Source organism: Phoca vitulina, unplaced genomic scaffold, assembly GCF_004348235.1.
Source record: "Phoca vitulina isolate PV1807 unplaced genomic scaffold, GSC_HSeal_1.0 scaffold1, whole genome shotgun sequence".
Lineage (NCBI taxonomy): Eukaryota > Metazoa > Chordata > Mammalia > Carnivora > Phocidae > Phoca > Phoca vitulina.
In genome coordinates this window covers 108,720,935-108,744,729 of record NW_022589704.1, presented here as the reverse complement: position 1 = coordinate 108,744,729, position 23,795 = coordinate 108,720,935, and the positions used below count along the sequence as shown (strand labels likewise).

Below are 23,795 nucleotides of genomic sequence, written 5' to 3'. Positions count from 1 at the left end.
TAGGACCTACGGAATTCGCTTAACATCACCCAACTCAGAGGTAACAGAACCAGAATTCAAACACAGGTTCCTCATACTCCTAAATCTATTATTTTGCATTAAGGAAACAAATTCCCTTTCACTCACATTTAAGGAAAAGAAAACACATTGGTCTTAATTTACAAATTCACCTTTCACCTGAGTATCATCCTTGGCCTTGTACTCAGTGCTCTTAATTGCCAACTCCACACCATAGCCAGAGAGGTAAACAGGCTCCTTCCTGGGATTCTGCAAGCAGAGTAAGTATTCCACCATTACTATCTGGTTCTTTACATGTCACAGTGTACAGGACATGAGGATGTTAATGCCACATAGCCACCACCCAGGATTATGCACTCAAAATATACTTAAACTTCCATGGGAATCCCAGCCTCCTTTAGATTTTGGGTATCCTCCACAAGTATGGGAATGGGAATTCCAAAGTAGAAGCAAAACCAGATGAAGGGACAGCTGACAGGGCAAAAGTAGCCAAACCATGTGAAGAAATGGAGAAAAAGAAAAGGAAGTTCCAGAGCCTACATAGCAGGGTTTAAAACTGATGAGGTTTCAAACCCTGAAGTACTTTGTTGGGACCATGTGTGTTATGTGTTCATTTTTAATTGAAATTTAAATGTCTTCAGGTAGGGTTTGGGCTGACCAACTGTCACAGGCTTACCACCATCCTGAATGAGGATGGCACTTTAGATATTTTAATCTTTAGTAACAGCAATAAAGCCTGGAAAGCAGAGGGAAGGAGAGTAGTTGCCAAAAACTGGATATTAAAAAAAATCTATTTCTTTTCATACAAATTTTCATTTAAAAATTTTATTTTACTTGTATGGACTTACCACGCAATTTTACTGAGCTTATTATGACACAGAAACTTTAAAGGCTGATATGTTTACATACATACATATATATATATCTATATATATATATAAATGCTAAATGTTACAAAAGATTTTAAAAACTTAATTTTAAATCAACTCTGCTTGCTTTTATCTCTTTAGAAATCCTCCCTTTTCCATCAAATGAAAACATTCCAAAATGAAAAAAAAAAGGTTTGAAAGGAATGGAATTCAAGAATCAGTTTCAAAAAAAAAATCAGTTTCATAGTATGCTGATCACATTAAATCTAGAAAATATAATTTACGTAGTTCATTTTTAAATACAATGTAAATTTTATTAAGCCATTTTTTAAGCATAATCGTTTTATATTTCTTCAGAAACACAAGCAAAGTACCTCCTGTGTGCAAATAACAGATATGATGAAAAGTAGTTCAAATAATTTTATAAACGGGGAATATTATTAGCTTACGTGCTAAGGTCATGCTGGGCAAACTAACATTTATAAAAGTGCTAAAATAAATCAATACTTACAAGTATATAATGTCTGAATACATAATTGATTTTGCCTGCATTGCTTTTTGATATAAGCTGGCGGTGGAAATTATAAAATTCCTCATAACCAATCTCAGAGTAGAAAATCACCACTGGGCTTTCAGGATTAGATGAGGGGTATCTGTGATCTCCTTTGAACAATAAAGGTTTGGGTCTGAAAATAAATATTAAAAGCTTAAAACTTTTTTTCAGTTTTTATTTCAATTCCATTTAGTTAACATATAGTGGCTATATTAGTTTGAGGTATACAATATAGTGATTCAACACCTCCATACAATACCTGGTGCTCATCACAAGTGCACTCCTTAATCCCCATCTGTTTCACCCATCCTCCTACCCCCCTTAAAATTTTAAACTTAAAAAAGTTCTTAAACACTAAAAACAGTACAAGATAGCTACAGCAGCAATAACTTAAGATTATAAGCAACTTAATACAAAGAATATCAAAATCTGAAATAGTTTTCAGTTAGTAAGAATACTGTTAGATATTAGTCTTACTTATTCATGACTAAAAATAATAAAAGTATATTATATAAATACCAACTATAAAAATGCAGGCTTTGATTCATAATTGTTACCAATTCCTAAAGAAGGATGAAAGCCAGAAAAAGGAAACATATCCACATTTCACAATACTAAAACTTTAGTAAGTTTTTCTACTATATAAATAGATTATTCTTTCTTTTTTTTTTAATTTTTATATATTTTAGAGAGAACGAGAACATGAGCAGGGAGAGGGGCAGAGAGAGAGGAGAGAGAATCTCAAGCAGACTCTGCACTGAGCACAGTGCCCAACGCAGAGCTCAATCCCACAACCCTGAGATCAGGACCTGAGCTTACATCAAGAGTCAGATGCTTAAATGACTGTGCCACCCAGGCACCCCTAAATAGATTATCCTTTTATCTGAAAACATAAGTACAAATAATGTGAAAAGACAGGATGCTTTAAGCACATAAATGCCAACACAGCATCTCCCTCCTCCATATTTTTACTACTATGATCTTCCTACTAAATGATTTAAGTTTTCCTCCTGAATTTTATAACTCCACCCTCACAAAAAATTCCCTAATAATGGTATCAAGATATTAATAGATGTTGGGGGCCTCGGTGGCTCAGTCAGTTGGGTGTCTGATTCTTGGTTCCGCTCAGGTTGTGATCTCGGGGTCATGAGATTAAGCCCCACGTTAGACGCGGAGTCTGCTTAGGGTTTTCTCTCTCCTTCTGTCCCTCCCGACTCACTCGCTCGCTCTCTCAAAAAAAAAAAAGATACTAATCGATCCTATTGCACAGACTTTATGACCTGCCATTCCCTCTTACAATAAACTATTTTATAATAAACTATTCCATCAAAAGTAAAGACATATAAATACGGATGTTCACTATAACCTTACCATAATAACAAAAACAAAAAAATAGGAAACAATTTTAAAAACTATCAGTAAAAAATGATGGGACATTCTTACATAGTTATTTTGCACGCATTAAAAATAATGAGGTACACCTACATGTACTAATGGAAAGAAACCTCTTGTAAAAATAAACCTACATATCTGTATAAATTTATAACCACAGAAAAAAGTCTAAAACAATATGACAAACCATTAAAAATAGTTACCATCTCTCAGAAGAGGAGACAACATCGCTCTTTTCTTTATGAAGCCCTACATTATTGTTTTAACAAGTTAAAGAAAGAGTTTTTTTAAATCAATTATGTTTACTCCAAGGGAACAGCACTTTACCATACAAGCCATTTCGAATGTCCATTCCTGGACCTGGAGATAGCTGGAACACGCACCCCATTTTCTGGTTGTCATTCTGAGTAAAAGGCTCTCATGCCATTTAGTGAGCAGAGAACAAGTGCTGGGCAGATAATCTTACTAAAGAAGAACTACCCTGCCTAAAACACTCTTCTGGTACAGCAGAGCAACACCACAGAACGATCACTGTTATCTCTAAGAAGGTACAATGCAGTTACTGCCACAGCCAGACAGCAAGAGGCACCTGTTATATCTGTCCACCACAGGAAACCTACCATTAAGCAAAAAAGCCAGCCCATTAATTACCAATTTAATATTCAAATTAAGCTTGCAATTATCTTTTAAATAGTCTCCTTTGTCTGAAACTAATAATACTCTGAGAGATCATTATCATTAATATCATTACTTCAGGCACTGGCTTTAATACACAGGTATTCTTTACTAAGCTAATGACAAAGCCTATGTAATTTCTCAAACAGTCATTACTAAATAAGAACAGTAACATTAAGTACTCTTATTATCTCCATTTCGAAATGAGATAGGGAAAGAAAGGTTAAGTAATTTGCCTAAGTTTACAAAACTATTTTAAGTAATGGAGCTGGGATTCAAATCTAGTCAGTCTGGCTCCAGAATCCATACTCTAAGCAACTGTACCTATAGACTATAAAACCCGTAAGAAAAATCTGATGGTAGATTTGATACAGAAGAAAGCATAATGCAATGTGTGACATTTACATGAAGAAACATACAATCTACCTTTCAGATGCTTTGAGGAGAAGAGTCTCAAGGGTGTCAGAATCACAGGTCTTCTTTCCATGCACAGAGAAAAATGAATTACATCCTTCTGGTGGAGGCTCATCAGCTGCTATCTGCCATTTAAGACACAAGACATTCTTGTAATGATCTCTAACCAAAGAGTAAGGACGTGAATACTCTAAATAGGTAATTAGATGGCAATGAAATAACATCAGTAAAAGCAAAAATTAACATCTACTGAACCCCCATGATGTGACAGGATTTAAGAGTTTTTATGCATCATTGTTTCTTATGTATTATTTCATCTAGCTCCTCCCAATATCACCCCAATAGGTAGGTGTTAATATCATCCCCAAAACAGAACTTTAAAATTCTATCTCAGAAAATAACAAAAGATGTCCAAGGAACACAGTATGTACCTTGAAGAAAACTAAGCTTACAAATTTCAACTTTAAGCATCAAAGTGTAACTACACAGTCCCTATTAAGTATTTTAAGTCCATATAATAAATATAATATGCAAATTAACTTGGAACCCCTCTCTGAAATAGGAAGAATGACACAGAATCTAAAAAAGTAACTGGATCTAAAAAGGAATATAGATGGAAGATAAAATTATCTACGAAGCATAGTAAGATATTCCAGGGAAAGGCTGAATGAGACATGAGTTTATGTTTAAAGTGAAATGCATAAATGCCAATGCATAATGAGACAAGTCAAGCTGCAACTTTAATGGGAGGCATATTGAGAAGAATGAGTATGAGATGGGAAAAGAAAGGATAGAGTGACAAGTACTGCTGTGTGCACTGATGTCACTTATGTAATATATTAATATTAAGATGTCGTTTTCTATAAATGTAAGAGAAATAATTCAGAGGTAGAGAAATGGAAAGCTTGCCATGAAAAACTGACATGAAAACTTTTCATTACATTCTTCATTTTTTTTTGTGAATTATTCTAAAACTTACACACACAAAGAAAAGAAAGAATAGTATGATAAAGCCCCATGTACCCATGACCCAGCTTCAGTATTATCAACTCATGGCCAATCTTATTTCATCCACCTTCCTGCCACACTCCAATGGATCATTTTGACACAAATCCCAAATAATATTTTATTTGTAATGTTTCAGTGTGTCTCAATAAAAGAGAAGAGATTTTTTTTAAATACCTCATTACCACCCTTTAAAAAAGTAATAAAATTCTGCATAGATGGCAACTGGCAATATAGTCTTTCAATCTTCCCAAGTTCCCTCATTAAAACAGAGCAACTAGATAGCCAATAGAACACATATAACAAACTGAATGGGAAAAAATATCCCTATGACATAAGACCTGCAGGTATTAGATGCCATGGGGAAGGAAGCAGAGGGATGTTTAATAAGAGATTCTGATGATCCTGACAACAAGAAAACCAAAGAGCCAACAGGTTTTCACTATAAAGTATGGTGGGCCAACGCATTTGTTCAATCTAGTACTAGGTGAGCACAAGGAGGCCCATGAAAAGGTTAAAGGGCTTAGGGCAGTTTAGCTGCTCTGAACTCTCAAAACTCACAGGCTAGGAGACTTGCAAGGACAGGACCCCACTGTAAGAAGAAACTGCTGAGGGTCCAATAAAACTTGGAGAGCGCAGAGATATAGAGACAACTAAAGAGAAAGTCCAGTGAAAGTGCAGGAGGGGAATAAAGGAAATCTCAAAAACCATACCACCATTTTTTTTAAGCCACCGTATTTTTTAACACTACCTAAAATCAACAGAAGAGGGAGCCATGCCAACCTTTAAAAGATAAGGAAACCAATTTCACATCAAAAGGAGCAGAAAAGTCTCAATGTCAAATCCCACACAATGCTAAGAAAAGGGAGGGGGAGGAATAGAGTAACATCCTTATTTTTATAGATGAGGACTGTACAACAGAAATTTCGGCAACAAGAGAAATCTTCTACATCTATACTGTCCAATGTGGTAGCCACTTGCCACCTGTGACCATTAAACACTTGAAATTTGGCTGATGGAACTGAAGAGCTAAATTTTTTATTTCATTTAATCTTAACTTATTTAAATTTAAATAGTCACGCATGGCTACTGGTTACCATACTGGAGAGCATAGCTAATAAAGCCATGTCAAAAAAACACAGCCAAAAAACAGATGGAAATGTGAACTACTATTTCAAACAAGTTAAAATATATCAAGAAAATTATACTAGACGTAAAGAAGAACCTAAGGCAGAATTAGAAAAACTCAGAAGTGAGGCAAAAGACTTGAGAAAAGAATCTGTAAAAGAGAAATCATTGTGGAAATGAAGACTAAACTAGAAGGGGCACAAAAACATGAGAAGTAATGACTTAAGAGAAATAGAAGATGAAAGGAGGAAATATTTAAAAATCAAAAAGAAATAAAGAGAAAGGAATTCAGAGAAAGTGACAATGAAGCTGGGCAAAGAAAGTTCAACATACAGAGACAGAGATGATATGAATTCCAAAACAAGGGACTAAAACAAACTATAGTAAGTTTTTAAGAAAACTTTCTTGAAATAAAAAATGATCTGAAACTCGGTATTAATAAGAACATACTGGATACCTGAGAATATTGACCCAGAACAATCACTCTTCAATTTTTTCAAAGTCATAATTCACTAGAATATAGTGTAAGCTATATTAAAGAAAAATTTTAAATCCTTCAGGCCTCTAGACAAAAAGACCAAGACACTTTAAGGGAAAGAATATAAGATATCATCCAACTTTCTGCAAGATTTTATGCTAAAAGAAAATGAAATATGTTTTAGCCAAGGAAAGAAGATATAAAGCAAGGACTTTATATCTAACATATATAAACATGCAAAACTGAGGAAATATTGTTCCTATGAGCCCCTCTTGAGGAATCTACCAGTAAGCAAGACTCAGGAAAGCCAACTGACTAAAGACATGTAGCAAAAGGACTGGTTGTGAGCATTAAAGATATAAATTATTTATAGAACTAAGACTAAATGAGGGTTGAGGGGGAGAGTATAATATGAAACATCTATGCTCTAGGTAGAATATATTCATTTTTAAAAATGGGGATAACTAGGCCAAAGAAAAATTTTTAACTGTTTATAGAAAATGTAATTGTGGGGGCACCTGAAGTGGCTCAGTCAGTCTGACTCTTGATCTCAGCTCAGGTCTTGATCTCAGTTCAAGCCCCGCATTGGGCTCCACGCCGGGCGTGGAGCCTACTTAAAAAAAAAAAAAAAAAAAGAAAGAAAGAAAGAAAGAAAAAGAAAATGTAATTGTGGAAACGGTATGACTACTGTTATTAAGGTTACTGTGTATGTAACGTGGATAAAACAAACAAGTAAACCACAAGACAGTCTAATTCTATCATCCCTTATAACCTTGAGAACCAATATTCTCAGTGTGGAAGAAAAGACCTACAGATGTAACAAAGTAGTCCTGATCTGAATTGGAAATATCAGTATGAACTCATGAAGTATTTCATCTTTGCATAGCTTTATATATTTTGCCTTTAGATATGCACATAGTCACCTCCTACCTCTGCCCATTTAAAAGGTCTAAGAACAAGGACCAACCCATTTGCAATGAGTATCCCTAATGCCTAGATAGTGCTCTTAAAATATCATTCCCACCAAAAGAAAACAAACAAATTTTAATGAACCTCCTAGAGAAAGAGCTGATCTCAAATCTAAGGTCAGAGATATACAAGATAAATCTGAAACTACTTACCATACCAGATAGCAAGGAAGCAATCAAAGACTACCCGCACTGCATCAAAAGAACTCAGTAGAAGACTCATATTTTGTTTTCTGAAGTTAGTACAAAGCTCAGCAATCAAAACAGATAGTACTTTCATAAGTAAAGACATACCAACCAATGGAGTAGAATAAAGAGCCCAGAAGTAAACCCTCATATATATGCTCAACTGATTTTCAACAAGGGTGCCAAGACCATTCAATAGAAAAAAGGACAGTCTCTCAACAAACGATACTGGGAAAATAGGTATCTACAGGCAAAAATGAAAATGGACTCTTACTCTATACCATATACAAAAATAAATTCAAAATGGATCAAAGACCTAACTTGAGAGCTAATATGGTAACCATAGAACTCTTAGAAGAAAATATAGGGGTAGGGGCGCCTGGGTGGCTCAGTTGGTTAAGCGACTGCCTTCGGCTCAGGTCATGATCCTGGAGTCCCTGGATCGAGTCCCGCATCGGGCTCCCTGCTCGGCAGGGAGTCTGCTTCGTCCTCTGACCCTATCCCTTCTCATGTGTTCTCTCTCTCTCATTCTCTCTCTCTCAAATAAATAAATAAAATCTTTAAAAAAAAAAAAAAAAAAAAAAGAAAATATAGGGGTAAAACTTCATGACATTGGATTTGGTAATGACTTCTTGGATACGACACCAAAAGCAAAGGCAACAAAAGAAAAAACAGATAAAACAGACTTCATCAAAATTAAAAATTCTGTGTATCAATGGACACTATCAACAGTGAAAAGGCAACCTATAGAACATGAAAAAAATATTTGAAAAGTATATATCTGATAAATGATTACAAGAACAAAAACAACAACAACAAAACAACAAAAACAATCCACCTGAAAAATGGGTAAAGACAAATAATGGACAAATCTCCAAAGAAGATACACAGATAGCCAATAAACACATGACAAGATGCTCCACATCGCTGGTCATTACGGAAATGAAAATCAAAACCACAAGACACTACTTCCTACCCATGAGGACAGCCATTATCAAAACAAAGAAAATAACAAGTGTTGGGAAGTATGTGGAAAAAGTGAAATCCTGGTACATTACTGGTGGGAATGTAAAATGGTGCAGCTGCTGTGGAAAACAGTTTGGCAATTCCTTAAAATGTTAAACACAGAATTGCCACATGATCCATGAATTACACTCTTCTGTATACACCCAAAAGAACTGAAAACAGAGACTCAACCAGACAGTCATAAACCAATGTTCCAAGCAGCATTATTCACAATAGCCAAAGGAAGAAACAATCCAAATGCCCATCAACAGATGAATGGATAAATCAAATGTGTTGTATACATCCAATGGAATATTATTCAGTTATAAAAAGAAATTAAATTCTGATACATGCTACAACACGGATGAACCTTAAAAACATCATGCTATGTGAAATTAAGCCAGACACAAAAGGACAAACACAGTATGATTCCACTTAAATGAGGTATCTAAAATGGACAAACTCAGAGCTAGAAAATAGAATTGTGGTTACCAAGCATGAGGGGGGAGAGGAGAGGGGGGATGGGCAGTTATTATTTGAGGAGTAGAAAGTTTCAGTTTGCAAGACAAAAGGAGTTCTAAAGATGAATGGTGGTGATGCCTGCACAACAATAAGAATGTCCTGAATACCACTGAACTGTACACTTAAATTAATGGCCAAGACGATAAATCTTACTTTATCTACATTTTCCCACAATAAAAAAAGAGTTGAAACAAAAAACTAAATGGTTAAAGTAAAAGGATGCTAGTGAATCAAACTCATTCAAAAACCTGGTAAATAGCAGGAAAGAATCAATTATGTATTCTGCCTTCCCCATGTGAACAGTACCAGGTGAGCATATGTACAACAACAAAAAAAATGAGCGTCACCACTTCACAACCCCCAAAGAATTAATGGATTAAGCATAGAGCAGTAACGACTGCTAAATCAAAGAGAAGAAAGACATTAGGTATCTCCTCATGAAACAGAGCACTACCTTTACACTTGCCAAAAGGATGAAACACAATTCTCATTGAGCCTCTGGATCAGCTGCCAATGTGCAGGAAACAGAGGACAGAGAATAAGTTGAACCGCATCCTGAGTATGTGGTCAACAAAATACAGACTGTGAAAAAATTTATTCAAAGAAAGGAAAGGGATAGAAGAAGAACCTATAAATTCAACGCCCCCCACAAAAAAAATTATCAAAATTTTTATAACTCAGCAAGACTAAACTATTGTGTGGAGATGCACTCTTAGGCAATATAATGATAAAGAAGTGCAGCAAGTCATTTCAACAGAGGTTGATAAAGTAGTTCCTGTTGGAGGGTGAAAGGTAGCTGTGATGAGAGCAGAGCACAAGAAGGGCGGACTGCCAAAGGGCCTGGCTAAGTTCTATTTCTTGACCTGAAAGAAAATTACAAGTGCTCCCTTTGCAAAAATTCATTACACCACATATTTCTTGTGAGTGGTTTTCTATGCCTGTTTTATTTTATAATAAAATAGCGGTTTTAAAACTAACATTTCTTTTACATCAAATATATGATCGGTGTATGCTCATCTTCGCTTCTCTCATCTTTTTTTTTATGGGAGTCTGTTCAACTCAAAATCCAACAAGATTCACACATTGCATTAAGTTGACATATACTTTAAGTCTCTCTTGACGGTCTTCCTTCCCTCCTTTCTTTCCTTGTAACATTTGTTGAAGGAATCAGATCATTTAAACTACAAATTTTCCTACATTCCAGATTTTCCTGTTACCCCTGTGATATTGCTTCGTATTTCCCATCCCCTGAATTTCCTGTGAACTGCTTTTAGATCTACAGGCTGTGATCAGATTCATGGTCAATTGGTTTAACACGACTATGCCTCCTACACTGTGTTGTGTAAATGAAGTCTGGTAGTTTCATTTTTGTGTGGATATTCTTTTCTTCTTAAGTGAAAATAAGTGCAAATTATGGTTTTTTACTAAAAAAAAAAAAACCTGTGATCTGAAGATTTAATGTCAGCTTTGCTTTCTATTTATAAAGAAATCCTCAGAAATTTCAATCAGAAAAGTTATAGCTCTGTAACACAATGCCAGGAGAATCGCAATATATCCAATCATCACGTTATACAACCCCTAAAAAATACTGTTATCTCTAAGCACTGAACTTACCTGCTGGAAGGCTTGAATTGTAGCTGAATACGAATGAAGGGACAGACAAAATTTCAACAAATTCTGCTGTAGAGGTGACAGAAACTGAAATGCAGCTTCTAATATTGCATGATAATAGGAATAATCAGTACCTGTCAAAGAAGAACATTATCCAAAATAATTATATACAACTAGACGTATCCAAATAAGATAGTTCATAAAGTATAAAGCTACATGTTACAGAGGTATATGGTGGCAAAATTTTACCACTATCCTATCTTGAACTGTTGTCAAATGCTTAGAATTCTCTAGAGTACAGGAAGTAATTGGACTCTTCCTCTCTTCTTCCCTTTGTTCACACTATTCCCTCTACCTGGACCGTAACTGTCCCACTTACTGGGATGACTAACTCCTACCTACCTCCACAAGAAGAATTCAGCTGTGACATCACCTACTCTGCAAAGTCACTCCCAATCCCTACCCCATGCCTCACTGGACCAAGTACATCTCTTCTTTGGTCCCATAATATTTTTCTCCTTACCTCTTTCATTTATCACATCATTACTAAACTATTTACTCACTATCTACCTCTTCCCAAATAGTTTTTGAGCCCCCATAGGCAGAAGTTATAATGTATTTATCTTTGTATCCCCAGTGCCTACCATATGTTTGTTACCTACTCAAATAACCCAGCAAAACTGAGCAGTGTGATGAGGAAGTACAGAGTATTAAAGGATATTAACAAAATTGTAGTTTGGAAAGAAGCATTTAAAAATTGCAACAAACTATCTGAGGGGGAAAAAAATACACGTACCAGTATCAAAAAATCCCCAGGATATATTATTAAAGCGCAAGGTACAAAACAATGTACAGTTGACCCTTGGATAACACAGGGTTTAGGGGCATCAACCGCCCCATGCAGTCAAAAATCCACGTATAACTTTGACTCACCAAAAACTTAACTACTAATAGCCTACAGGTGACAGGAAGCAATACCGATAACATAAAAGTCAATTAACACACATTTTGTAGGTTATATGCAATTTTATACTGTAATCTTACAATAAAGTAAGCTAAAGAAAATGTTATTAAGAAAATCATAAAGAGAAAATACATTTAAGTACTATACTGTGTTCACAGAAAAAAATCTGAGTATAAGTCGACCCATGAAGTTCAAACCCATGTTATTCAAGGGTCAACTGTACATAGCGAGCTATCTTTTTTACTGTAAGAAAGAATGAGAAATAAGAATACATATGATGTATTTGTTGTTAAAAAAAAAAAAAAACACTGAAGGCTAAACAAAATAATTTAAATAGTTATAAAAAGCAGGGAAGAAACAGGAGCAGGGACAGGGAGAGAACAAGATTTTTCTGTATAAGCATTTTATAAGCTTGACTAGTAAATCATATATTATGTATCAAAAAAAGTTTTTAAGGAATATAACTAACGTTTTGAAAAGCAAAATACAAAAGATTCTATATGGCATTAGCATCTTCTAAGTAGAAAAAGACATCAGAAAGAAATACTTAAAATGTTGCCAGAATGTTAATGGTCAATACCTTTGGGTGGTGAGACAATGAATAATATTTCAAATAAAATATTTAACATATTTTTATGATCACTTCCAAGAATTCATACCCCCAACTTTAACCAAGAACATATTATCATTTATATTGAGGAAATTTCATTTTAAATGTCAGAGTTCAAATTTCATTATAAGACCCACGTCGATAAATTTGTTTTATGAAATTGTATACTAAAAGTAAAATGATTTTTTTCGATAATGCAAACAATTCCAGTTGACTCTAAATTATGTAACTCAAACTACAGATGTTTGCTCAAACCTTTATGTACTAATATCACAAAAAAATTCAGACTTGACTTTTAAAATTTGTATTATTTTTAATAAAAATCAAAAAGTTAAAAAACAATTCAGTTAAATATTAATAGCAGTCACATTGTTTTCACACATTTGCTCTTCAACAAGGCCTGTCAATGTAACATTCAAGGTTTTAGCTACCTGTGTATCCACATCTTTGACTAGTTATGTTTATACTACAAACATCTACAAAGCTTACACTGAACTAGAAAGTGGGAATGCACATTATAAACTGTAAACAAGTGATACAGTTGACATTGTCATTCATTTGATACCTTGACACTCAAGTTGTGGGTGGCTGGCAGGCATAACGGGAAGCATTTTGGATGGCACTAATTTAACGATACCGAACCTAACATAATAGATGAGTTGTGTAATTAGTTCATAACAAAAGAAAAAGGGAATAAAATCAATGGTAATTAAGTTAATACTTAATACTAAGTAATTTTAAATGAATTTGACTGCTACAAAATATCCACATAGCACTTCTAATAAAACAACACAAAAGAACAAAAACAAGGCGGGGGGGGGGGGGGAAGAAATCAAAGGCAGTACTTATAGCCAAAGTTATAAACTGCTTCAAAAGTATTAGTTTGTGTTGGCTCTGCTGGCTACCATCACAAATCTAGTCATTAAAGATAAAAACATTTTCCATTAATTGCCATGCCACAAATACTGTGAAAGAGACCATTTTTTTCTAATATTTTCCCAGATACCAAAGTCAAAGAAGCATTTGCTTCAATTTTACCGTGATGATCGGATGATCCAATATTTTGACTGGCTTCTACAAAATTCCAAAATTTCTCTTGACTGTCTTCTGCTAAAAACTCACTGGGAGAAAAGGGGGGAAATATCAGAAATAAAACAACTTAATAAAATCTTCTAATATAAGCTACATTACTAAAGAAGAGTAAAAATAGGTTTTTAAGTTTCCAAATGTCCAGAGTTTGGCTTTTATAATATATATTATACACAAGCATGTATAATATATATTCTAATGATAAGCAAGTCTTATTAGCTTATTGGCTATTAATAACTAACTAGCTTAGTAGCTTATTCACTTATTCATATTAATAGCCTAATAGGTATTCCATAAGAAACCTGGAATAATAATGTAACAAGAGGGAAGTCCCAATATAAATAAAGCTTATGAAACCCCATTTTGTGAAAATGCTTTTGGTAGTAGAAGTAGAATTAAGAACTGATAATTCTGGTACTAGTTCTGCTCACTTATTTTCTGAAAGAACTTTCAAAGAACAAAAAATATGTTTTGCCTAAGGTTCTCCCAAGGAAACCGTGAACCCTAAAAAAATTTCTAGGAGACTAAAGGAAGCATGTTGTAATCTTTTAACATCCATAAATCCAAATTTTCAAGATCACCAAATTTCAGTTTAATAAAATAAGTTCTTAGAACTTAACACCACCTTAATTTTTTCTTGACTTTACTCTACAGATCTAAATAATGGCCGTTCTAAATTTCCCTTCATTCCAGAGTCTAAAATCCCTAAAAGAAAATGTGTGTATTGATTGAATGATTCATGTAAATTGGTTATCTTCTCCTCTGAGACAGAATACTAATGTAGTGGTGATCTTTCACTGTCTTAAAGCAAACTACAGATCTGGATCTCAGCTTACCTAGCCAAAGGAAGACTTTCCCATTACTTGTCAACACTGGGGTGTACAACTCTCACTCTACTCCACAGCTAGACACAGAAATATGGGAAAAATAAGAAACATTTCCTGGTAATACAGCCTCTCTAAAAACAGGTTTCTGAAAATACCCATTATCATAATGTATTAAATTATTTAGTACCTCCTTGAATGTGGCATTTTTCTAGGCTTTCTAGTAACTAGTACAGACATCACACCAATCCTATAATAGCTTATGATCAAGAAAACAGATACTAAGACAAATAGATTATGATATGCAAATAAACGCTAAATTCATGAATTAAAGCTGCATTCACAAGATAAGCTTGTGGAAGAGGGGGAAAGGATAATACACTCAAAGGTTGTAATGGTGAAAACAAGGATTCACTGAAGCTAAGACCTTCCTGTAAAGGCCATCTGCAAATAAATATATGCTCCTCATATAATTACAGGAAAATTTGAAGTATATTGTCTTCTTCATCCCCACTGCATAAATAAGTCTTACAACATCTAAGTTTCAAACAGTCTTAAGAAATTATTGACTAGATCCACTCAACTAATCCAAGGAAGGTAAGAACAATACAAGACAATATTAAAAGGGATGCTGCCATTTGTTTACAGTATATTTTTGTTTGCTTTTCATTTTAAATGGTTTTTAGCTTCTTATTCTTATTCCATGAGTAAAACATCTACAGTTTTTCAAATGAAATTATATGATGTCTAGGATTTGTTTTAAAATACTCCAGCAGGATAAGGGAGGAGGGTGGTGGTAGTTATGGGTTACTGGACTTGAGTTGATAATTGCCAAAACTGAGTGACAGGTAGAGAGAGAGCACATTATATGTACCATTCTCTCCACTTACAAATGTTTTGAAAGATCACAATAAAAAGTTTTTAGTCTATGACAGAAGAAAAAAAAAACATAAACAACCTGAATGTCCACCAGATAGCATAAATCTGGTAACAAACTTGTTTTCTAGATTTCCAAAGTTATTGTTGGAGATCAGAATTGGTCTTCCTTCCATAAAGAACTAGAAAGGGAAGGGAAATGAATCTTTAAGGAGGGCTTACTATGCGACAGCCACTATGCTTGGTATATTCACCCACGCCCTTAAATCCTCACAGCCACCCTGATTTATAACCATTTTTAGAATGAAGAAACTGTAACTCAGAGAGGTTACTGATTTGCTTAAGGGCACAGAGTTAGCAAATGAAAAATCTGGAATGCAAAATCAAATCTATTTGATTTATATCTCTATCATTCTGCATTCTTGGGCCACTATAGTATCTAGTACTCAATAAATGATTATTGGTTTCCATTTTAACAATAGTAGCTTTATTTATACAAGATTTCTGTTAGTAACTATGGCTGTTCAAAACATATTCAGTGTTCTACTTCAATTAAATATATATCACTTCATGAACAACCAGAAAGCTACAACTGCTTCATTAGGATCAGGCCTAATCTAAAAATATACATGGGAATATTTTTAGTTCCTAAGGGCTAGATGCAGGGAAGGTAAAGTATCTGTGGTAGCTGCATGCCTCAATGTGTAGAGAGATATTCTGTCCCCTCACCCTCACTCAGATGGACAATGCTGTGATCTGCCATCAATGTCTGCCATGGACCTGGAGGGAAGAATAGTGGCCTCAGCTACTTCTGTAGGGAAATATCAAGGATTTCTAATATGCGCAACTTATTTCTGAGTTGCCTAGACTGCCATTACCTTGGCAAAATGTCTGCAAATAGCCACAGAAGAGGACTAAAAATAGTCAACCAAAATGGCAAATGGCCAGGAAATCATGAAAAGGGGCAATGTTTGTGAAAGGAAAAGTTGGTGGAGGAAGCAGTATATATTATTCACTTCACAGAGATCAAAGAAACTGAAAAAAATGGGTTAATTAAGGCTGACAGTTTTAACATGCTTTTTCAAAAGTCCCATAAGTATATGCCATAAGAATCTTAAGACAATGTACAAAACCAAAAAATTAGTGTGAGAGTAACTGAGTAGAACTCAGTAAAGAATGTCAAGCGAAGTATTATAAAACATGTTATAGTTAATTGCACAAAATTATTTAAAAAGTATAGTAAACCTCAAACACTTAGATTTACACCAGACAAATCAGCCAAAATAAGATGGGGCGGGGGGAAGGTCAGCTATTAGAGTCCACTCAGGCAGCTTAGATCTCAAACAACCTTCGGTCACTTCACTTTTATAAGTGCCCTCTCTATCTAATAAAGTTCTGACACTGGAAGAGCTCAAACCATTTATCAAATTATAACACTGCTATGAAATAAATGCAGTAGGAATTTTTTCTTTTGGCCATTTTATTGTTGAGAAAAGGGAGGCACAGAGGAGTGATACAAGGTTAAGTCTGATCAAAAGAAAGTCCATGAGGCTCCTCAGCAAGCTAAAATCAGATCCTAAAAGTCCCACTTTCCCACTAGTCCTCTTATCAATACCAAATGAAGCTGTTTCCTTAGGAGATGCAACTATTCATAAACACAATCACCACAACAAAAACTCTTCATTCACATTTTTCTAGGGATGAAGGAGGAAATGTCAGAAGACAAAATTCTAAGTTGAAGAGTACAAAGATAGACCAAGGTTAATTGAAGTAATGCAACAGTTCAAATTTCTAGCACTATCAAATTCTGAGATTTACCAACTGCTTGCCATTCAATCTACCTAAATTTATGTTTTAGGAGATTCTCTACAAGTCCTACCTATATATTATTTCAGATACAATAAAAATAAGTTTCCCTCTATAAACAAAAAACTGACTAAAAGAGAGGTATCTGGTTATTTATATTATAAACACTAACTAAAAAATACACTTGGAATACACAATTTCCCAAGAAATCATTGACTATACTGTATTTTATAGATTTTAACACACCGTCAATTTTAAGACATATCGTTTTTATGAAACACTAAAAAGGAAAATGTTACTGATTTTAACTGTAAGATAACATCTTGATTGCATTAAAATGCATCTTAATTTTGGAGATGTTAAAATGTGGAATATGTAAATCTTAGATAAAATCTAGCCATGTGCGGGGCGCCTGGGTGGCTCAGTCGTTAAGCGTCTGCCTTCGGCTCAGGTCATGATCCCAGGGTTCTGGGATCGAGCCCCACATGGGGCTCCCTGCGCTGCGGGAAGCCTGCTTCTCCCTCTCCCACTCCCCCTGCTTGTGTTCCTTCTCTCGCTATCTCTCTCTGTCAAATAAATAAATCTTTAAAAAAAAAAAAATCTAGCCATGTCCTCAGACTCCCCTCTGCGTTCTTGTATCTCAAGACCTTCTTCCAACTTCTTAGAAGGAGCAGGCCCTCTTTCCCCTCACCTTGCCAAACTCTCTTCTTTCTCTTTTATTAAACATCTCTTAAAACCTTTTTCAAATAAATAGAAAAATTCCTTTAAGTACAACTTTCTCTTCCTTTATTACCACATGTACACCTTTCTTGGAAGACAGTTTAACCAATTCAATATATTTGTCCAAAGAAGTCCCTAAGGATCTCTATGAATCAATATTATCCTATCCTACTGACAGATTCTGTGGTTCTAACAGCCTCTGACTAGCACACAGCACAATGCACACTGAAAGAGGCGCTGACTAAATGCATGTGATGATAATCTCGCTGCCTAAAAAAGCTCCTGAATACTCACTAGCAGATCCCACATTTTTACTCAAACACATTAAAGGAAAAAAAGATGTCTTCTTACCTGACTTCTAACAACAACGGAGTGGAAAACCATTTTGTCGTAAGAGAGGTTGTAATGGCTTTTGAATCTGCCTTTACTGAGGAAAACAGCCATAGTCCAGTGAATATAATCAGAAGTCCCATTTTATAGCAAACCCCTAAAAAGGGAAAAAAAAAAGAAAAAGAAAAAGGTTTTGCTACAAAGAAATGTTTAAACCTGAGTCTTGATACTTAGAGACACAAAATAACATGAAAATTACAGAAATGGAAATGCTTCTAAAATATAACAGCACCTACTATCTCCATGGTTTCAACTTGCTGAGTGACTGATACATAACTAAAGGAGTATAGATCATACACTCTTTCCTACAAAGACTCCATTTCATTTCCTGGGGCGCCTATACTATGCACAGGTATAAAAGTCAGTTGGTGGCACAGCAGGTTGCACACAAACAAAGTTTACGAAGCATGACAGTAAACAAAGCTGAGGCAGATGAAAATGTAAATGATGGGTATTAAATGGTGTCCTCCCAAAAGTCCTAACCCAGCACCTCGAAATATGAACTTATTTGGAAACAGGGTCTTAACAGAGGTAATCTAGTTAAAATGAGGTCATTAGGGTGGGCCCTAATCCAGTAAGACTGGTGTTACAAAAAAAGGAAAATGTGGACAGAGAGACAGGCATGCACTGGGAACACCATGTGAATAGACACAGGGAGAATGCCAGGGAAGACGGAGGCAGACACTGGAACTATACTGCAAACCAGGGAACTCCTAGGGCTAGCAGATGCTGGAAGAAGCAAAGAAAAGCTCCCTACAGATTTCAGAGGGAACATGATCCTGTGACACCTTGATTTAGAATGTCTGGCCTCCAAAACCAGAAGAAAAGAAACTGTCATTGCTCTAAGCCACACAATTTGATACTTTGTTACCACAGCCCTAGGGAGCTAACCAATGGGTCTTGAATATAAACGCAAATAGCAAATACCAGTTCTGAATGAAGAATGTTAGAACTCAATGGGTCCCTATCTACAAAATAAAGAAGTTGGGGTCACTGGTAAATTGGCATGGCCATCGAATGCAGGCCTCCTGAACTCCCAGCAGTAACCTCCTCAAGCACAGTGAGGTGTCCAGATCATTTCAGAAAAAGGCCTCCAGCTGCAGGTTTCTTTGGCCTGATTTTTCATCTCAGAAGACTGCCTCACAAAACCCTAATCAGACTTCCCCCAGGCTATATAAGTCAGTATCTAAGTTCCACCCATTTGAATGGGAACCCAAAGAGGACATGAATATGTGGCAAACACCAAAACAAAGTTGTGCTTCTGCATGCTAATGTCTGGTAAGGCTCACCCCAGACTCACCCCAATTCCTTGAGATACTGGTTAGAAAAGCTATTGTTTGGAGGACCAGTCAGTACCCTCTTTTTACAAAAAGCATTAACATTTGTGCCAATATCCTGCTTCATATAACACACAGTATCTCTAAAAAACAAATGGTCAAAAGCAAAATAAATTAAACCAAATAGAAAAGTTACTTTAGTTCAGGCATTGCCAGCTTAACTGATTGATTTAATTCGCTAATTAATATTAATATCCCACTTATAAATAAGCATGCATAAATAAATAAATAACCAACATTTGAAAAGACTAGGGCTAACCAACTAGACCCCTGACACTGAAACCTGTTAGCAGTGATTTCTGGCTGGGGTGGGAGGTGGGGGGGTGGGGAGGGTGGCTCTTTCTGAGTGTAGCAAAAGTTACTGACATTTCCTACAGAGGGGCAAGCAAGGACCGAAACTTTTACATACAACTTCAGACCGCTCCAGAACTCTTAGACACCCTCCCCTACAGGCCCCTGAACTATAGCCTCAGAAACCTGCTCTGCATGATAGAAAAACTTGGTGAGTGAAAAGAGAGAAACTTTCAGAGTCAGGGACTTCTGATAAATTACTGCGTTTGCTACTTACTAGCAGTTTAACCATAAGCAAGTTCCCTAGTAACTTCTCTGGCCCTTGGTCTCCCAGACTCTGAAATAGGAGTACCACTATGTGCCACACCAGGACACTGTGAGAATGAAAAAGCAACATGAAAATTGCCACACCAGGACACTGTGAGAATGAAAAAGCAACATGAAAATATAGAATTAATTGTTCTAATAAAAGACATTCTCATAAGAAACCACCTTCTAAATTACAGAATAATAATGCATCATCGTTATTACATGGGCTCAAAAAAATGTCTTGGAAATACATTTTCTGTGGTTAGGGAAAAAAAAATCCTCCCCAAAAGTCACGAAACTTCTAAACTGGAGACAGAATATATGAACTATGTTCAAGCAGTACTGCACTACAGCTCTGTTTACAATTTGCCCTGAAGGGGCCTAGACATATAATCCCAAAAGTGGTAATTCTGGACTAGAAACTGGACACCACTGCCAGTAACCCCAGGCAGGCTGCATGCATAGAGTGGGGAACAGGGAGTGACAAGAGGTCCCCCAGGAAACATTAGCATTACTGAGCAATTGCTCTGGGCCAAGCATGGTGTCAGGTACTTTGCATATACCATGATATCTAGTCCTTCCACACAACTATCCAGGAGAAGTGTGGCAGCCATATCTACTTTGTTCACCACAGCAAATAGCACAGTACCTGGCAAACAGTAGATATTCTATAACTATATGGCATAATGGCTGAAACACTATCACTCCCACTTTAAAAATAAGAAAATGGAAGCTCAGAGAGGCTGAGGAACTTGCCTGACTAATAAATAGCAATGCTTGGAACCCACGTCTGCCTGTTTTTAAGTTCCACAATACTATGCTATCCCCCTGGTTGTCTGGTTTGGAAGGATAAGAATTCATACTGTGCTGACCCTGACTGAGCAAAGCTTTCTTGTGAGAACCAAGGCAAGTCCAGGGACTTTCTAGGGGCAGAGTCCTGGGGATATAGGTGACTGAGGAAAGCACAGATTCAACATGAAACCAAGCATGACAGCCTGAAGTTGGGACCAAAGCAAACTGACCAACTAGCCTGACAGATCTGTATTCAGGCTCGCTTCGGGGACAGAATGTGAGCTCCTGAAGAGCAGGGAGTTTTGTCTGTCCGGGCCACATGCTTAGCATAATGCCTGGAACACAGGAGGTGCTCCAAATGAAATAAACAAATACAGGCTTCATTCATTAAGGGAAGAATGAAAGCAAATAGAAAGAAAGGAGTGTGACACCAAGAGGAAAGATGCTAAAAAAGCCTAGGACTTAAGAAGGGTTAAAATGAAAACTATGCACCAAGACTCACCCAGAGACCCCCTTGAACTATTTTAAAAGAGAGAGAGAGTTCTTGGGGCAAGGTGTAGCACCACTGGAGATGACAGAGAAAAGTGGACATTAAAGAAGAGCTTTCCTACTTAGACCCCACATCCTTGATGCCACAGGCTAAACTCCAGGAAAAGACTGTTTTAGAGAAGTAAGAACTTCACTGAAGTGGCCTTTTGTTTCAGAATGTCTTCATTCTATGAGAATCTTATCACTCTGATCCTAGTGGTCCTTAAATGTTGTAATTTAAGTAAATATGAATACTGTGAGAAATAATAGCTGTCAGAATCTACAATGTGGCATTGCATGATCATAGGCACAATGCTTGCGGCATGGTGGGTAAATTAAAAACATTCTGTAAGTCCTAGGCCCAAATGTATTATCTGTAAGATCTAGTCTGTGGCCCATTTTCCTTAGTTTAAATTAATGACTATCTCCTATTCATTGATCTACAGTAAGATATTGGAAATATTAATAAAAATTGTATTATGGCAAAACACTTTTCACTTTTTGGAAAACAGAAGAGGCATAAAATTCTAAATCACCAACTCCTTCTTTTTCCATTTGTAAACTGAAGATAATAGCTGACAAACTCTTAAAAAACCAACTTGCACCCTGCAAGTTTACAGCCATCTGAGCTTCAACATACATAACAGTGAGGAAAAATATTAGGAAGGACCCTTCTTGAGAAATAAATTTACTTCCCAAATAATTAAACTTAATATGTATTTATACCTATTAGCAAGACCATTTGCTGTGAGCTACATAAATTTAAATTTTTATAATAGTAGTTACTATACATCTGATATGAAAATGATCACAGGTAACTGCAGGAAAGACCTAACAGAATTTTCTACATAGTTCAAGTTCTTTCCCTCAAGTTAAACGTGGGCTATAAAGTTGTCATGCTACTGTACTAAGCAATGTTTATTTCCTTTATTAAAATGAGTGTCGGGGCACCTAGGTGGTTCAGTGGTCAAGCCCAGACTCTTGATTTCCCCTCAGGTCATGATCTCAGGGTCGATAGATCAAGCCTCCCCCTTCAGGCTCAGCACAGAACCTCCTTGAGATTCTCTTTCCCTCTCCCTTTGCCCCTCCCCCTACTCTGTCTGTAAAAATAAATAAATAAAATCTTAAAAAAAAAAAGTATCAACTAAGTTTATCAAAAGCAAGCCAAGTGGAAAAGCTACAATCATCCCAAATTTTGTGGTGTTAAGTAACTATTTTAAGTGTCTTCAAATATCACACTAAAACTGGCTGGCAAGTGCACGATGAATGTTTCCAAGATAGTGTAGCACAGTAAGGTATAAGACCTCCGGACTTCAAATGAACAAAATATGCTAGTCCTCAAATCTGGCAAGGAATGCAAAACAATCTAGTGATTTTGGCCAACGAAGAAGAACAGTTCACATCCATAACTTATTGGCGATGTACGCAGATCTTATTCTTCTGGCAGGTCCTACAAAAAGTGAAACCGGATCATTCAATCTCCAGCCAACAGATCCTCGTATTTAAATGAAAACGGCAACCAATATGCATCACGCGAATTCATTTTAGGGAAAATAGAAATCTATTAAAAGATCAAGTCGTTCTCCAATCAGAGTCCTGCAAACTGCTGGTTCTCAATCTACTTAGGGTCAGGTTTGGTCTAAATTCAGGTTAGGGCACTTCCCCCACCTCCTTCTGCACTTGGGCACACGGGTCTCAAAGCTCTTCAATGAAGGCTCAAAACCGCTAAAGAGAGCCCGCGGCCACTCTCGCTGAAGCGATACCTTGCCCAGAAGACCACTGAGGGCAACTTGGGGGACTCGCATATAGGGACAGGACTGGGGCACGGAAGGGGAAACTGAGTCAGGGAAGAAGCGGAAGCTCAAGGTGACCGGGGCACGGGGTTGCCTCGCGTCCCAGACCCTCTCCCCGTCCACGAGACCTCCCCACGCCACGCCAGGGGTACCTGTCAACGGCCGCGCAGCCGCGACACACGCGCCGCCCGAGTCCCCCTTCCTGCCCATGCTGGGACCGCGCTTCGTCCGCGACGATGCCAGCGACAACGCTGGGGCGGGGCGGTGACGGTGGCGGCAGCGGCTGCGCCAGTGAGCGGCCGACACGCGCCTTTCCCGCGGCTCCCCTCACAAGCCGGTCTCGCAGAGCAATTGCCCAACTACCTACAGCCTTTTACTTCCGCTTCCTAATGGCGAGGGCCGGAGGACTTCCGGCTACCGAGTCGCGGTCGGGGCAGCCTAGAGCGTCGCATGGTCGCCATCTTGTATCGGAGGAAGCCCCCACTTCCGTCTTTGGTCGCGCTGTGTAGTGTAGTTGGGGAGGACGGCACCTTTAAAGTCTAGGGAATGGGACTAGGACTGACCGCTGAGACCGAAAAACCGTACCAGGTGATGAAGCCGCATGCGGGTTTCAGCCTCTTTTCCGACTTGGACTGTGGGGCA

General features: G+C 36.8%; 1 protein-coding gene across 1 annotated transcript in view; it reads right to left on the bottom strand.

The window, feature by feature from the left end:
• UGGT1 (UDP-glucose glycoprotein glucosyltransferase 1) overlaps positions 1 to 23,529 on the bottom strand; it is a 115,217-nt gene extending 91,688 nt beyond the window's left edge. Inside the window, exons 1-7 of the mRNA XM_032412794.1 lie at positions 23,306 to 23,529; positions 18,065 to 18,200; positions 13,437 to 13,519; positions 10,828 to 10,958; positions 3,934 to 4,046; positions 1,399 to 1,573; positions 171 to 267 (exon numbers count right to left, since the gene is read on the bottom strand). Of these exons, the coding sequence (XP_032268685.1) occupies positions 171 to 267; positions 1,399 to 1,573; positions 3,934 to 4,046; positions 10,828 to 10,958; positions 13,437 to 13,519; positions 18,065 to 18,200; positions 23,306 to 23,363 (793 nt within the window). The 5' untranslated portion in view covers positions 23,364 to 23,529. The remainder of the gene's footprint in view (positions 1 to 170; positions 268 to 1,398; positions 1,574 to 3,933; positions 4,047 to 10,827; positions 10,959 to 13,436; positions 13,520 to 18,064; positions 18,201 to 23,305) is intronic.
• Positions 23,530 to 23,795: the final 266 nt, after the last annotated feature.